Genomic DNA, 16,545 nt, shown 5'->3' on the forward strand with positions numbered 1-16,545 from the left:
CACGATCACAGAGTAGTCTCTGACAACGCTGGCTCTTTGGCTTAGTAACTGAGATGAGCACCACCCCCTATGTTTGGACATGACTTGAAAACCTTGTCAATGGGGAATACCATTACCTTTATACATTTAAGAGTACAGGGGGCATGGGATCTTAGTGCAGAAACAAAACTCTACATTCTCAGCTTTTGGGCCATCTAATGAGTTTTTGCATTGTTCCAAAAGCTTTCTTTTAATTGAGAACATCAGCAGCAAAAGGCTGATAACTTGCTGACAATTATGTAGCCATAGTAAGATATCCCATGGTAATACTTATTACATGTGAGACCATTACAATGTAGTTTCGCCTTTCTACTCTTTCCAGACAGGAAAGGCAGCTACTGTGCTAGTCCACTGATGGGTGGGCCACCTTTTGCTCCCAAGGGTACTCATATAAGCCCACTCTTCTTTTTTCAAGTTTGTAAGGAATAGCATGAAGGAGAGAAGAAATAACTTTCCCATTCTCCCTATTCCAACTGAATGCTGGCCAGTCATACAGGACTCTGGTTGGCAGAATAATGGGAGTATCCTCACCTTTCCTCTTCATGAAAACTACACATATGCTTAGCCCATGAAACATCAGGAATGAACATAAATCTCCTGAGAAAAGTTCAGCAGAGGAGGAGGGTTAAAAATATGGCTGCTGGGGCATCTATACAAGACACGCTAAGGCCTGTGAAGATCACATGTGAAACTGTCTTGATGAAATTATACCAATAAAAACAATACCAAGAGGTTCTGCCCAACTAAAATACATAAGGCACATGATAGGTTTGAACCAAGACTTGACAGAGAAGATTTCATACAGTACAGGTGCCACAAAGTCTAGCTTCTGTAGGCTGGGACTGGGACCTGCCTCACCTTACTGATGTAGCTTCACACCCTACCCTAAGGATTCTGTCTCCCTTTGAACCTTGCCTATGTAATATGTACCAATCTAACCACATGATGGTGCAATGGTTTCTTGCTATGTAGAACTCAGCATATACTTCAGACTCAAAAACAGCTGCCATCAGCAGCTAAAATAAGAGTAAATGCTTGTTTAGAGCAATCTTGGAGACTACCCAACTGCATACAAGGAAAGAGTGACAGACTATGATTCTAATCAACAAGGAGTACATTTTAAAAAACTTTTTAACTAATCCAGGGGTAGGCAACCTTTTTGAGCCGGGGGCCGGGTTGCTGTCCCTCAGACAACTGGGGGGCCGAAGCCAAAAAATAAATAATTAAATAATTTTTTTAAAAATTAAATATATAAATAAACCAGGACAAATGTAGGACAAAATTTTCAAATGGAAGACACTTTTTAAAAAAATATGGAGGACATGTGAAAAAATTTGCTGATTTTTTAAAAAAATGTTAAGATAAATGCATGTTTCTGAGGCTTCTATAGACAATTGCCCCACCATGCCCCTTGTGCGAGACTCCAAAGGCCCCGGCGGCAATCGACGGTAGGACCGGGCTGGGGCCGGTCCCAAGGCCTTGCCGGGCCGCATCCGGCCCGCGGGCCGCAGGTTGCCTACCCCTGAACTAATCAATACTTCCAACAACTCACAAAGGGAACAAGCATTCTCCATTACAAAAGTGGGGAACCTACGGCCCTCCAGCTCTTGGAACTATAGTTCCTATCATTCCTGACTTTTAGCCATTCTGGCTGAGACTGCTGGGAGCCCAAACTGGAAGACGACAGGCTCCCCATCTTTGTCCTATTAGAAAGATGGTTCTATAATGATGGATACTCTTGTCTGAATATAGCAATTGAACCCCATGTCTTTCCCAGTGCTGATGCTCAGATGCATCTACTTAGTTCTACTGGCCAATTCCTAGCCTTGTCTCTTCATGTCATGAACTGCAGGCCCAGCCATAGGATAATGTCTTTATTACGATTGGCATAACAAACCAGAGGATTCTACAAGCTTCTTATAAACAGAGCCTGGAGGCCCACCAAAGCCAATTAGGATGCTTCTGCTCTTCTCTTCTCTTCAATTCGCTTCTTCCTAACCAACAAACGCCGCTCACGTTCAAATTCCTTCATGCGCATGACATAGCTGTGGGCAAGGACACAAGTGTAGATCAGTTCAGAGCAAGAAGCCCCTAGTAGAGTATCACATTTTCATATATGCTATGATTTCCAGGCCAGAAGTCTAGTTGGTTTACGTTTACCCTCCTTACACTTTCTTGTATCTGGAATCTAGGCACAGTTTCAGCATATATGTGAGTATCCACCTTATGCTCTTATCCTTAAACCTCTCGTCTTCTGCTGATTCAGGCTTAAGGAGCATCCTTACTTTTCCCTTTTCTTCCCTATGAATGTGAGCAAAGAGGTCCATTTCAAACATTTGCCAGTTTAGGATTCCTTTGCACATGCAAAACCTTGTTTATGAGCTGTAGTTGCATTCTTTTCCAACCGAATAAAGATATATCAAAACTCACCCAGCATTATGGAACCAGTACTGCAAATTACTACATAAAATTTCCTCCCTATCTACACCATGGCGATTATGACATAATCACCTTCACCCCACTCATGCTACTTTTTTCAGGTCTTCTAAAAGTTTGCTGGTGGGTGGTAGAATACATTTTGCGTGCAATTACACAACTGTATGTTGCAAGCCTTTCTAAACCACCCGTCCTAAATACTGAACTCCCCACATGTGTTGGACTACTTGTAGCCAGGGTGGACAATGATCATGTTGGCAGACTGAAGTCCAATACATGTGGAGCACATTAGGCTGGAGTAGGCCATTCTAGGCCACCTCCAATCCCAATTTGGGAGATTTTTGAACTATAGTTAATTGACAGAGTGAAGAAAAAAGGTATCAAGGTAGGAAAAGAAGGGGAACCCTGCTCTAACTTACTCCTGGTGCTCACAGTAATCCCAGTCGTGACGTTCATGTTTGCATCCGAAGATATTAGGAAATTTGTCACGTTTGCATTTCATCAATTTAATAAGATAATGGGCACAATAATCTCGCTGCTCCACAGGAAGCTGAGCATCATTCATCTGCTGCTGTGTTGCTATCATCACTGCATGGAAAAACAAAGGGGGAAGAAAGGAAAGAAGGGAGATTAGCATCAAAGTAGCCACGCATAGTTATGATTCTGAAGACCAGGATTTGAATCCTGGCTTGGCCATGGAAACCAACTAGGTGACCTTGGGCAAGTCATACTCTCTCAGCCTGAGAGGATGACAGTGGCAAACCCCCTCTGAAGAAACTTGCCAAGGAACCCCCATGATAGGTTTGCCTTAGGATAGCCATAAATTGGAAGTGACTTGAAGACACACAACAACAAAAAAGTTCCTCACCAACATCATTTTGAAAACTTCTACCATGGCTACGAATAAGTTAGTGGGTTATGCACTATGCACTGATTTAGCTGATCTGTTCTACTGAACAAGATCTGAAGTGAAAATCAGAGATGCTGAGAATCAATCAATACCCTTCCAAGATAGGAATGCAGGTCACAGTTGCAAAGAGTACATCACTGAAATAATTGCTCTGTGAGAAGAGTATTTTTAAGGCTTTATTTGACTTTATGTGTTGGTGAATTTGGACTTGAGGGTATGCGTTATGACTATGGTGTTCAGTTCCAGGCTTAGCTATAGAAGAAAACTGTTGGGAGGCTGCAGATAATATATCATGCTAGTTTAAAATCCAAGTATTCTAGTCTCAGCATGTCTGCAGTTATCGCAACTGGTCAATACCTGTTTCACCTGAAAGTATGTTTTAACTGTAGACCCCACTCTTGTACTAGTTGTGATTTTACAATATCTTCAGCTAATTTAAGCAGTGCATACAACCTGGAAGGGCAGAACAATTTTTTAAAAAATGTAAAAGCAAAATACAAACACAGAGTTCTTGTGCTATCTTGGTGTTATGGCTACATTCACACTGCAGAAAAAATCCAGTTTGACACTGCTTTAACTGCCATGGCTCAGTGAAATTCTGAAATTGTAGTTTTATGAGACATTTAGCCTTCTTGGTCACAAAGCTCTGGTGCCACAACAAACTGCAAATCCCAGGATTCCACAGGAAGAAGTCATGGCAGTTAAAGCGGTGTAAAATTGGATTATTTCTGCAGTGTGGATGAAGCCTAAGTGGCACAGGCATCATTTCAGTTTATTTCAGGGAAGTGGATCACTGCCTTTGCCTAGGCACTGTGTATGCTCCCACTTCAGTTAATTGTCAAGGAGATACAATATATGATAAATATTCTTAACATAAATCTTTAAGAGTTATTTCCTCCCCTTGTTAGTAACACTGTGCTTTATAAGTTATTTTCACTCTCCTAGCAATATATATTTTATAAGCAGTGTGTCTCATCTAATTTTACTCATTTTAGCAATTCAATATTTTAATGTAAATACTGTTATCTGATTTTAATCTGCTATGTCAAAGGACTAATGCAACAAATGTTCTTTTAAAAACAGACATAATACAAGCATTTTCAGGATACTTTTTATGCCATGGTTCCATTACTGATAAAATATAGGAACACACCCATGCATTTGCTCTCATAATAAAGAGTATGGGACAGCCATACAAACTTTAAAAGAAGCAAATTTGAAAAAGAATTTCTGCCTGGCCAAACATGTTTGTGGTTTGGAGTAGAGAGATCACACACTCTCCAAGCAGTTCTGCAGGAATACCTTCAAACAGTACCAACTGCAGAACTGTATGAAACTGCAGAAACCTCACTATCATAGAATCAAAGGGTTGAGAGAGACTACAAGGCCCATCCAGTCCAATCCTCTGCCATGCAGAGATACACAATCACAGCACTCCAAACAGATGACCATCCAGCCTTTGTTTAAAAACCTAATAAGGCATGGTTTCCAGACCATTCAACATTTTGGTTGCCCTCATTTGGACATGTTCTAACTAGTTAACATCCCTCTTGAATTGTGGTGCCCAGAACTGGACACACTATTCTAGGTAATGTCTGACCAAAGCAGAATAGAGTGGTACTATTACTTCGCTTGATCTACACACTATACTACTGATGCAAGGTAAAATCACATTGGCTTTTTTAGTAATCACAATGTTGGCTGATGCTCAGCTTGTGGTCTACCATTGCTCCCAGATCCCTTTCACATGTACTGTTGTCAAGCCAGGTGTCACCTATATCAATGCATTTCATTTTTTTCTGTGTAAGTGTTGTACCTTACATTTTTCCATGCTGAAATTCATTTTGTTAGTTCTAGCCCAGCTTTCTAATCTTGTAAGGTCATTTTGAATTCTGATCCTGTCTTCTGGGGTATTAGCTACTCCTCCTAATTTGGCGTCATCTGCACATTTGATAAGCATGCCCTGTATTTCATCATCCAAGTCACTGACTAAGATGTTGAATAGCACTAGGCCCAGGACAAAACCCTGTGGCACCCTGCTAGTCACTTCTCTCCAGGATCTTTCTGGACAAGTTAAGATCTCCACCAAGATATTAGCAGGTGTGATTTGTGGGAGAACATTCACATTCAGCCCTGGCTAGAGCAGAATGAAGGAAGGACAAACAAAAACCACTGGGTGGATGCTCCTAAGACACTTGTGTTACAGGGCAGGTTTATACATGAGGCCCAAGACTCCAATTTCATTTCATTTATCACTTTTTCCACGCTTCTTCTAAGAAGGCAGCATACATCTCCACAGCACTAATATTTTGCCATCACAACCACCCTGCAAGAAAAGATAGAGTAATACATCCTAATCTGAGAAAGTAGACCTAAGTCTATGAAAGCTTATGCTACAACTTCTTTTGGACACTTAAGTCACAAAGGTGTTACAAGATCCTTCTGCATACTGATATTTCATACTAACACAGCTATGTCTCTGAATCCTACATCCTAATATGATCATGTGGGGATTTAAAACCAGGCTATCCTAAAGGGACCTAGCATGGTGTAATGGTTTGAGTTTTAGGCTATGACTAGGGAGAGCGGGGTTCAAATCCTTGCTCAGCAGTGGAAACGCACTGGGCGGCCTTGGGCAAGTCACAGTCTCTCAGCCTCCCTCAGAGGAACCCGCTCTGAACAAATCTTACCAAGAAAACCCTGTGATAGGGTTGCCTTAGGAAACATCTTGAAGACATACAATAACAGCAATAACAAGAACCATCAGAGCCCTGCATGGGATATGTGACATATTTTGGAACCTTTATGGGCTCCTAGAGGGCATTTTCATTTTGAAGTAGATAGATAGATCGATAGATCGATTGATAGATGATAGATAGATAGATGAAAACCTTTGTAGAATTTCAGGGTGGCCAGAAGTCAGAAATGACTTGAAGGCCCATCACCATCACCAGCACCACTCTAAATTCTAACACAACCGGGGTGCCTAGGTGTCCTCACACCGCCAAGGAAGACAAAGCACCACAAAATGTAGGACATTCAAGAAAATGTTGCATGTTACAAAATAAAACCCCAAAATGCTAAATATAAATCCATAGTTCTTAGTCCTGCTGAAAAGGGAGGGCATTTTAGAATTCTTCCTGGACAGAAGGTGGAAATGTAGGGTGTATCCAGGAAAAGGAGGCCATGTCTGTTCACCCTGAATCCAACCAAGGGAGGTGGGGTTGGATTTTGGAGGGAAGCAGCTCCCCTGACTTGAGGCAGCACAGCTGCTGAGGAGGGAGGCTAGAAGCTGCAGCAAAACAGCCTCTGCTTCAGGGGCCACAGCACTCTGCCACCCCTTTTGCCCAGAGGTCCTGACACTGCCCAGGAGGACAAGGCACTGCCAAATGGAGGACCTTCAAGAAAAATGGAAGGCACGGCCAAACAAAAGCTAAAAACACTCATATATATCATAAATCCCTGTGTCTTAGCCCTGCTCAGCATGGAGGACGTTTTGAATGTTATTAAACATTGGGGAATCCTAAAAGAAATGACAGTACTTGTCCATAGGGAAACCCTGCTTGCCCATCGGGAATCGCTGGGGAATACCTGCCATAGGGAACCATGGCATAGTCCCCCTGTGTTTCCCTCAGGGCAAGGATTCTCCATCGGCAAGTACGGTTTCCCTATGGGCAAGTACTGTCATTTGTCTTAGTATTATTAAACATGAAATAAATATGGAGGACCTTAAAAAGACAAAATAAAAGCTAGAACACACATAAGAGATAAACCATGCTTCTTCGCCCTCCTCAGAATGGAGGACCTTTTGGAAATGATTACTAAACGTGATCAAAGGTTCAATAAGCATTGAGGGCCTCCAAGGAAAATGGAGGACGCGGCCGAAAGGAACCACAGAAGCTAAACACGCTCCTACAAACTGTAAGCCCAGGCTTCTTAGCGCTGCTCAGGATGGAGGACCTCCTGGGGAAGCCCTCCCGGGCAGAAGGGGGCTAGCAATGGGGGCGCCTCTGGAGGAGGAGGAGGAGGAGGAGGAGAGCCTGCTCTGGAGGGCGTCCCGGTGACCTTCTCCCTCCGGGGCTCACCGCGTTCCTTGCGCTCGGGGAAGCCGTAGAGGGGGTCGAAGGTGGGCATCTTCAGCGGGTCCGGCTCCACCTCCGCGTCCCACAGGTAGCGCCGCGCCAGGTGGGCCCCCATCGCAGCCCCCGATGCCTCCGCCGCTTCAGCCCCCGGGACGCTCTAGGACGCCCACTTCCGCTCTCCTCGCCTCTCCCCCGGAAGCGGAAGGAGCCTCTCTGGGACCATAGACTAGAAGCCTCGCCGCCATGATTAGTTCAACGATCATAGAGCTATAAATGGCAGACACCACCATAATGATGATGATGATGATAATTTGTTTATATCTCTCTCTTCAGCCAAAAGGTTCTCAGAGCGGCTTACAAATTGTTAATTAGACATTTCCCTGCCCTCAGGCTTACAGTCTAAAGAGACAAGACACAAAAGGAGAAGGGGATGGCAGTCTGAGGGAGTGGACCAAGTCTAGGAAAGCTCATGCTATTATTATTAGTAGTAGTAGGAGTACTGTAGTATCATCATCATAGAACTGTAGAGTTGGAAGAGACCGCAAGGGCCATCCAGTCCAACCCCATTCTGCCATGCAGAAAATCTCAATCAAAGCATCCCCGACAGATGGCCATCCAGCCTCTGCTTAAAGACCTCCAATGAGGGAGACTCCACTACATTCTGAGGGAGTTTGTTCCACTGTCGAACAGCCCTTACTGTCAGGAGGCTCCTCCTAATGTTGAGGTGGAATCTCTTTTCCTGTAGCTTGTATCCATTGCTCCAAGTCCTAGTCTCTGGAGCAGCAGAAAACAAGCTTGCTCCCTCCTCAATATGAAACCAGAGATCCAGGAGACGTAGCTCTTTGTATTTTTCATATCCCTGGCAGACAAAAGGGCTTTCCCCACTTCCAAAAAATACAAGATGGAGATGATGATGATGATGATGATGATGATGATGATAGAAATAGCAAGTACTATAAGTGCTAGTCAGATTTCTGTTTCTATGGCCAGCATGTTTCTGCAATATAAGTAGACAGGGTGCAGCTCACTTCCTACATCTTTATGGTAAAAGCCCTGTTTCCTTTGATATTTTTTTTTTGGGGGGGGGGTGAAGACCCTACAGAACATCAGACTTCACTGCAAGAGATTTTTGATGGGCTCTGGTTACAGATCTATAGCACAAATGATAGGCAGAGAGAGGCAGAAAGAATGTCTTTATTCATAACCATTCCATGTGTATATATTGTGTTATAAGGTATAGAACTTTGGGCAGCAGTAGCTTGTTTCAAAAATAGTTTTTAAAATTGTTAAATTTACTCTGGCTCCTTGTATAGAGGTTTGAGCATTGGACTATGACTCTGGAGAACTAAGTTCGACTCCTCTCTCAGAAAACACCCTGGGTGACCTTGGGCAACTCACACTGTCTCAGCCTCAGAGGATGGCAATGGCAAATCCCCTCTGAAAGAACTTGCCAAAAAAAAAATCCTGAGATAGGTTCTCTTTAGGTTCATCATAAGCCAGAAATTACTTGAAGGCAAGCAACACACACCTTACTATTACCTCTGCATCTTGCTTCTGAAATTTTACCAGCTATTGTCAACATCCTAGCAATATTTTTTTCAAATAAGGAGTAGAAACTTGCTTTTGATGGCATGGATTTTCACAATGATAAGCAAAGTTTTCCCAGTACCAAATGCATATCCTCCAACTGTTCCAGTTTGGCAGGGACAGCCCTAGTTAATACTCTCCTGTTGCACTTTCTCAGCTGTTTTTACTTCAGTTGCAGCAAACTAAGTTGAAAGTGTAGAACTAGTTTGCTCTCAATAAACTCAGCACAGGTTCCTAAACTCAGTACATAAATTCCGGTTTCTCTGCTTAAAATAGTAGTTCTATGTGTTGTTCTTAATAATAACTTTTCTCTTCTTTTTGCCTGGCTACACAGTTTTGATCATGTTCTGATGTGACTTAGCTACACATGTCACAGTTTCCATCTGTGAAATATTGAAGGGTATGCAAATGCTGTAGCCATACAAAATACAAACAGCTGTGAATGTGCTGCATCTTGCACAGGAAGAAAGAGGAAAATGTTTGTAGCACATATGTATGTGCCTTTAAATTGCCTGTCAACTTACTGTGATCCCATGCATTTCATAGTGTTTTCTTAGTGCATATTATACTGGTCAGGTTTAACAATGACTCAAAAACTGGCTATTCTAGCTATTCTGATTGTTAATTTAGCATTCAATGTGAGCATCACACTACAAAGGAATACTGAGACACTCTCCAGGGCATAAAGTACTGTATATACAATATTTATGACAAAGATTTAAAGACAACAATATTTTGATATTTGAAAATAATCAGCTTCACAAATGTCACATGCCATAGGCCAGGGGTAGGCAACCTTTTTGAGCTGGGGGCCGGGTTGCTTTCCCTCAGGCGACTGGGGGGCCGAAGCTGGGGGTGGAGCTTCCACCCTCCGGGGTCGGTGCCGCGCGCCGGGAGTGGAGCTTCCACCCTCGAGGGGCGGGGCCGCATGCCGGGGGCGGAGCTTCCACCCTCCAGGGGCCAGGCCTCCCCATCTTTGCCGGCCCCGTCAGAGGCCGGCAGAAAAGCCGGTGGGGGCTGCCAGCGCTGGAGGCCTCCCCCTCTTTGCCGGCCCCTGACAGGGCCCCAGGCCCCGTCAGAGGCTGGCAAAAAAGCCGGCGGGGGCCGCCAGCACTGGAGGACTCCAGGGACGGCAGTGGGCCTCTAAGAGATCCCCTGCCGCCGCCGGAGGCCTCTTGGAGAACTCCAGGGACGGCAGCGGGCCTCTCAGACACCTCCTGTCACCGCCGGAGGCCTCTTGGAGGACTCCAGGGACGGCAGCGGGCCCCTAAGAGACCCCCTGCCACCGCCGGAGGCCTCTTGGAAGACTCCAGGGACGGCAGCAGGCCCCTCAGAGGCCCCCTGCCGCCGCCGGAGGCCTCTTGGAGGACTCCAGGGATGGCAGCGGGCCTCTCAGAGACCTTCTGCCGCCGCCGGAGGCCTCTTGGAGAACTCCAGGGGCGGCAGCGGGCCCCTAAGAGACCCCCTGCCGCCGCCGGAGGCCTCTTGGAGGACTCCAGGGAATGGCAGCGGGCCCCTAAGAGACCCCCTGCCGTTGCCGGAGGCCTCTTGGAGGACTCCAGGGATGGCAGCGGGCCCCTAAGAGACCCCCTGTCGCCGCCGGAGGCCTCTTGGAGGACTCCAGGGACGGCAGCGGGCCCCTAAGAGACCCCCTGCCGCCGCCGGAGGCCTCTTGGAGGACTCCAGGGACGGCAGCGGGCCCCTAAGAGACCCCCTGCCACCGCCGGAGGCCTCTTGGAGGACTCCAGGGACGGCAGCGGGCCTCTCAGAGAGCTCCTGCCGCCGCCAGAGGCCTCTTGGAGAACTCCAGGGCCGGCAGCGGGCCCCTAAGAGACCCCCTGCCGCCGCCTGAGGCCTCTTGGAGGCCTCTTAAAGGCCCACCGCCGCCTCCGGAGCCCCGTTTGGGGACGCCAGGGGCGGCAGCGGGTCTCTTAAAGGCCCGCCTCCGCCTCCGGAGCCCCGTTTGGGGACCCCAGGGGCGGCAGCGGGTCTCTTAAAGGCCCGCCGCCGCCTCCGGAGCCCCGTTTGGGGACGCCAGGGGCGGCAGCGGGTCTCTTAAAGGCCCGCCGCCGCCTCCGGAGCCCCGTTTGGGGACGCCAGGGGCGGCAGCGGGTCTCTTAAAGGCCCGCCGCCGCCTCCGGAGCCCCGTTTGGGGACGCCAGGGGCGGCAGCGGGTCTCTTAAAGGCCCGCAGCCGCCTCCGGAGCCCCGTTTGGGGACTCCAGGGGCGGCAGCAGGTCTCCTAAAGGCCCGCTGCCCATAGCGGTGAAGTCTCGCGTGATCTTTTCTGTGGTCGCGTGAGACTTCACCGCTATGGGCACCGCCATTTTTTCTCCCAAAATGGCGGCGAAGTCTCACGCGACCTCAGGGAAGGTCGCGCGAGACTTCACCGCCATTTTGGGAGAAAAAATGGCGGCGCCCATAGAGGCAAAAAACCGCATTCAGTGGTGGCGGCGGCGGCAGCTGCTGCGGGCCGGATAAAAAGCCTCCACGGGCCGGATCCGGCCCGCGGGCCGCAGGTTGCCAACCCATGCCATAGGCTATATTTCAGAGGAAGGAACTGGCAAAACCACCTTTGAGTATCTCATGCCTGAAAAAACCCTATGAAATTAATGGGGTCGCTATAAGTCAACAGGTGATATACACACACAGGTAAACTGTCTTGCCCATGGTTGAAATGACAATAATGAAAAGTGATAAAAACTACCCTAGAAAAAAATTGCCCTTTTGTTTATGATCACTATTTCATGCAGCACAGGTGCCTTCTTGGGTGCTGAAATGGGAAGAGTGCTCTTCGTCAGTCATGTCACCATTTTTAGGAAGGATGATCTTGTGTATCCCAGTGAAATTTATAGATGGTATACACTGAATAGAATTTGTGAGATTCAAAATAAAGGATGCACTTAGAATCCCAGTGACCTTGCTCACTGATGTGATTAACTGAAATAAAAATTAAATCTGAAGGACCATGACTTGGTGGGAAGAGCTGTCGTTCAGGAGCTGGACTGTGGAAGACAGCATGAACATTAGAAATAAATTATTGTAAAAGTCTGCATATCAAGCATTTCTTTGGAAATGTGGCAGTTGCTACTATACTTAATTAAATCCCTCCATGGTGTTGTGTTCATATATGAACAAGATGATGAACCATATCTTTCCCATCTGAAAAGGTCAGATGGGAAAGTTATCTCATAAGGAGTGCTGACATAAAGGAGAATCGGTTTAATTTATGAAAGGCATACATCTTACTCAAAGATTTGCAGCTATTTCTGCAAGAAGCAGTAGTCAAAGATTCAAAGTAACTGTACCATGCTTGCAGGTGATATATTAATACATATTTAAAAATGTACTACGTAATGGTTGTCTTGAGTATCCCAGATCTGCAGCTGTTAAAGAATATCCAGACAAGCCTGGAGAAAAGAAATATGTGGAACATGCATCAAGGATTTCATATAGGGAGACTCACTGCTTTCTTTCTTAATGAGGGACACAACCTATCCTCTCACACACAAAATGGACTTCTCTATCACAAGGGATGTCATTCCAGTTTCTCTCTGTGGACAGGACAGCACAGTCTTCATTATTACCAGTATTATTAGGTTCACCATGCTTCCAGTATCTGAGAAAAAGATGGAGCACAGAACACAGAATGATGAAATCCGACAACCAGGAGCCTACTGAATTAAGTTATCACCTTCTACATTGATGGAATCATAGGAAATAAAGAGTTATGGATGATCTATTACCAAATCATCCTTCATAACTCAAACCATAGTGTGCCCCAGAGTGGACATGCACTGAGCAAAATTAGTCAAAAAGGTCTGGCACTAGTATGAAGATAATAGAAAAATCCTCAGACTAGCAGTCCACATAATTATGTATTTATACACGTAAATTGCTCAACAACACGTTACAGGACTGTTGACAACTCTGGATAAATGTGAAAGAAAGTGTAAGAATTGTAGCTGCTGGACGCTACTCAGGAAGCAGCTCAGTTCCTAGCCCCTTACAGGCCACTTACAGGCCAGTGTCTCAGAAGGTAAGTTTCTGTTTCTGTCTACTCAAGCTTATTAATGTTGGTTTTATATCCTTCTTGTTTGGCTATTTACTAAACTGTCTATAACTTGATATTTTTAGTATTATTAGCTGGCATAAATTGTGCAAATAAAAATGAAACTGATACATAAACATTTACATCTGTGCCTCAGAAAGGCTGAGACCTGAGGTCATACAGTTCCACTTAGCTCACCAGGCAAGGTTCTTCTTGCCACTAACCTTGGGAGCCATAGTGTCCCCAACAGTGTCCTAGCCCCCACTCCCCTTCTACATTGTCTTTTCCCTCTTAAAGGACCCCAGGAAGAAAACAAAGAACTATTCACACACATACTTTAGTCCTTGCAGTGATCCATCAACCCAGCACCAGGTTCCCTCCGTTTCTATATCACTTAGGCCAAGCCAGACTGTTGTCTGCTTTATTTTTGGAACCACAAAATCCTAGAGGGGGAAACAAACATTTATATCTTCCCAAATGCTAAGCACATGAAAACAGAAGCCTCCTTAGCAATACTATCTTACTACGTTCACAGAAGTTTAAAGTTGAGATGAACATCCTGAGGCCTTCTGACTGATTTTATATGCAGCCCAGACCTAGATTCAAAGCTGTTTGATAGTAATCAGTAGAGATCTCAGGTAAGGCATATTTGTCCCATTCCTAGTAGGCTGGCTGGTTGAAAGAAGAGGGTGAAAAAAGGGTAGGAGGGCAAAGGAGGTGGATAGAATGCAGCCCAGGCTGATAAGCTTCCTCCCTTTAGCTTTAGAAGTAAAAGAAGATATTCTTAATTCCTGGTTGTAACTTGTTTCATTAGGTTCAGGCCTGAAATCCTGTTGGTTTGTTCTGCCATCATAATTATGCCAGCAGAAGTAGTAGCAGTGTAAATCTTGAGATGCCATCATTAATTCAATGATTTATCTAAAAGTTAAACTTAAAATCCCCACATTCCCATTAGTTGGGTGCAGACTAGATGCTTTTGCGGGCAGATTTTCTATGGCTGAAGAAATTTTCATATTTAAAGACCTAGAGTCAATTATTTCCAAACCACAGTTCAGCCATATTGGTGGTGGGGTATGGATAGTACCAGTGGGAATTGATCTTAGCCAGTCTGGTATATTAGAGATATTGTTGCAGCTGTGGTGATTTATTGTTGATAAAAAGTCAACATGGGTTTCAGAGAAAGAAGTCATGCCAGACAAATCTTAACTCATTTTTTGATAAAATTACCAGCTTGGTAGATGAAGGGAATGCTGTGGATATAGTATATCTTGATTTCAGTAAGGCCTTTGACAAGGTTCCCCATGACATTCTCGCAAACAAGCTTGTAAAATATGGGCTAGACAAAGTAACTGTTACATGGATTGGTAATTGGTTGACTGGCCGAACCCAAAGGGTGCTCAACAATGGCTCCTTTTCATCCTGGAGAGAAGTGACCAGTGGGGTCCCACAGGGCTCTGTCCTGGGCCCAGTGCTATTCAACATCTTTATCAATGACTTGGAGGACAGAATTGGGGACATACTTATCAAATTTGCAGATGACACCAAATTAGGTGGAGTAGCTAATATTCCAGGGGACAGGATCAACATTCAAAATGACCTGAATAGACTAGAAAGCTGGGATAAAGCTAACAAAATGAAATTCAATACGGAGAAATGTAAGGTACTGCATAGGGCAGAAAAATGAAATGCATAGATATAGGATCAGAGACATCTGGCTGAATGAAACTACATGTGAAAAGAATCTGGTAGTCCAAGTAGACCACAAGTTGAACATGAGTCAACAGTGCAATGCAGCAGCTAAAAAGGCCAATGCAATTTTAGGCTGCATCAATAAAAGTATAGTGTCTAGATCAAGAGAAGTAATAGTGCCACTGTATTCTGCTTTGGTCAGGCCCCTCCGGGAATATTGTGTCCAGTTCTGGGCACCACAATTCAAAAAGGACATTGAGAAACTGGAGCGTGTCCAAAGGAGGGCGACTAAAATGGCGAAAGGTCTGGAAACCATGCCCTATGAGAAAAGAGCTGGGGATGTTTAGCCTGGAGAAGAGAAGGTTAAGAGGTGATATGATAGCCCTGTTTAAATATTTGAAGGGATGTCATGTTGAGGAGGGAGCAAGTTTGTTTTCTGCTGCTCCAGAGAACAAGACTCAGAACAATGGATGCAAGCTACAAGAAAAGCGATTCCACCTGAGCATTAGGAGGAACTTCCTGACAGTAAGGACTGTTCGACAGTGGAACAAACTCCCTCGGAGTGTAGTGGGATCTCCTTCCTTGGAGGTCTTTAAACAGAGGCTGGATGGCCATCTGTCGGGGATGCTTTGATTGTGAGTTCCTGCATGGCAGGGTGTTGGACTGGATGGCCCTAGTGGTCTCTTCCAACTCTATGATTCTATGCTAGGAACTATTGCTCCCGCCACTCTGTATCATTTACTGCTACATTTGTGCAATGTGGACTAACAAATGCAGATGAAATGAATACCTATTGTTGAGTGTTTAAAATAATTCTGAAGTGATACATTTTACCTAATGAAGTCCTGAGAACCTCTCTACTGTACACGTTTGTTTACAGCTTTCTGTATCATCTCTATGCAAGCTTATGAATGTCTGGTTTGTGTTAATAAAGTTATTTTTCTCTGCTCTTAGAACAGACTGCTGGGCTGTTCTGTTCAGGAGGAGAGGGGAGGACCACTTTGGCTAAAAGTAATTACCTTTCCACACAGATTCAGGAGGGCGCGGGGAGGCCGGGGGAGGGCCCAAGGCCAGGCTGGGGAGCAGGTGCCAACAAATGGGGACGAAGGTCCGTGCCAAAAAACAGTGATTCCAAAAGGTCCCCATTCATATGTGGATGAGGAATCAATTTGGCATAGCAGAGCACAGCCAGATCGAGATTTGGATTTTTCAGTAAGTGGGAATGACCCCTTAGACTCTGCATAGGCAGGCAGGCAGGCAAATGGAAGAAGAGGGAGCTGGAATTCTTTCTTTCAACTATCTGACTGGGCTGTAATGCAAGTAGGGCTAGAGGGAAACAAAAGACAGGTACATAAAGAAAAGAGGGTATGCCATTTACCTGCTCCCTCTTGCTGTTAATAATGATCAGATGGGAGTTAGCTGCAGCACAGAATTTTCTGGCATTTCTCCACTGTTCTTCAGTATCTGAGAAATAATAGCAGTTACCTTCAAATTCTTGCCAGTGCAAAGGGTCAGGTCTGCTGCAGACATCTAGAAGAGGATAGAACAGTGCAGTGGGTCTCAGTAATTTATATCAGTGCTTCTCAGGTTATCTGATATTGGCAATCAGCACCATATTTGTGCCCATGGGATATAAATGTTTCTTTCTTTCTTTCTTGGAAACCCTTCAGGGACCAGCAGCCAATGGCTTAGGGACTACCACTTGGAATAGCACTGATTTCATATCTTACATTCCACTGATGATGTTCCATT

The 16,545-nt window shown here is 45.2% G+C and overlaps 1 protein-coding gene across 1 annotated transcript; it reads right to left on the minus strand.

The window, feature by feature from the left end:
- Positions 1-1,898: 1,898 nt before the first annotated feature.
- NDUFB7 (NADH:ubiquinone oxidoreductase subunit B7) lies at positions 1,899-7,652 on the minus strand. Its single transcript, XM_089533179.1, has 3 exons — positions 7,471-7,652; positions 2,895-3,063; positions 1,899-2,084 (listed from the first exon to the last, which is right to left on the minus strand). The coding sequence occupies exons 1-3, from the start codon at positions 7,580-7,582 to the stop codon at positions 1,991-1,993; spliced, it is 375 nt and encodes a 124-aa protein (XP_089389305.1). The 5' UTR covers positions 7,583-7,652; the 3' UTR covers positions 1,899-1,990.
- Positions 7,653-16,545: the final 8,893 nt, after the last annotated feature.

The sequence above is a fragment of the Sceloporus occidentalis genome, unplaced genomic scaffold (genome assembly GCF_023333645.1).
Source record: "Sceloporus occidentalis isolate IW3139 unplaced genomic scaffold, rSceOcc1.0.p SCAF_1, whole genome shotgun sequence".
NCBI classification, from domain to species: Eukaryota; Metazoa; Chordata; class Lepidosauria; order Squamata; family Phrynosomatidae; genus Sceloporus; species Sceloporus occidentalis.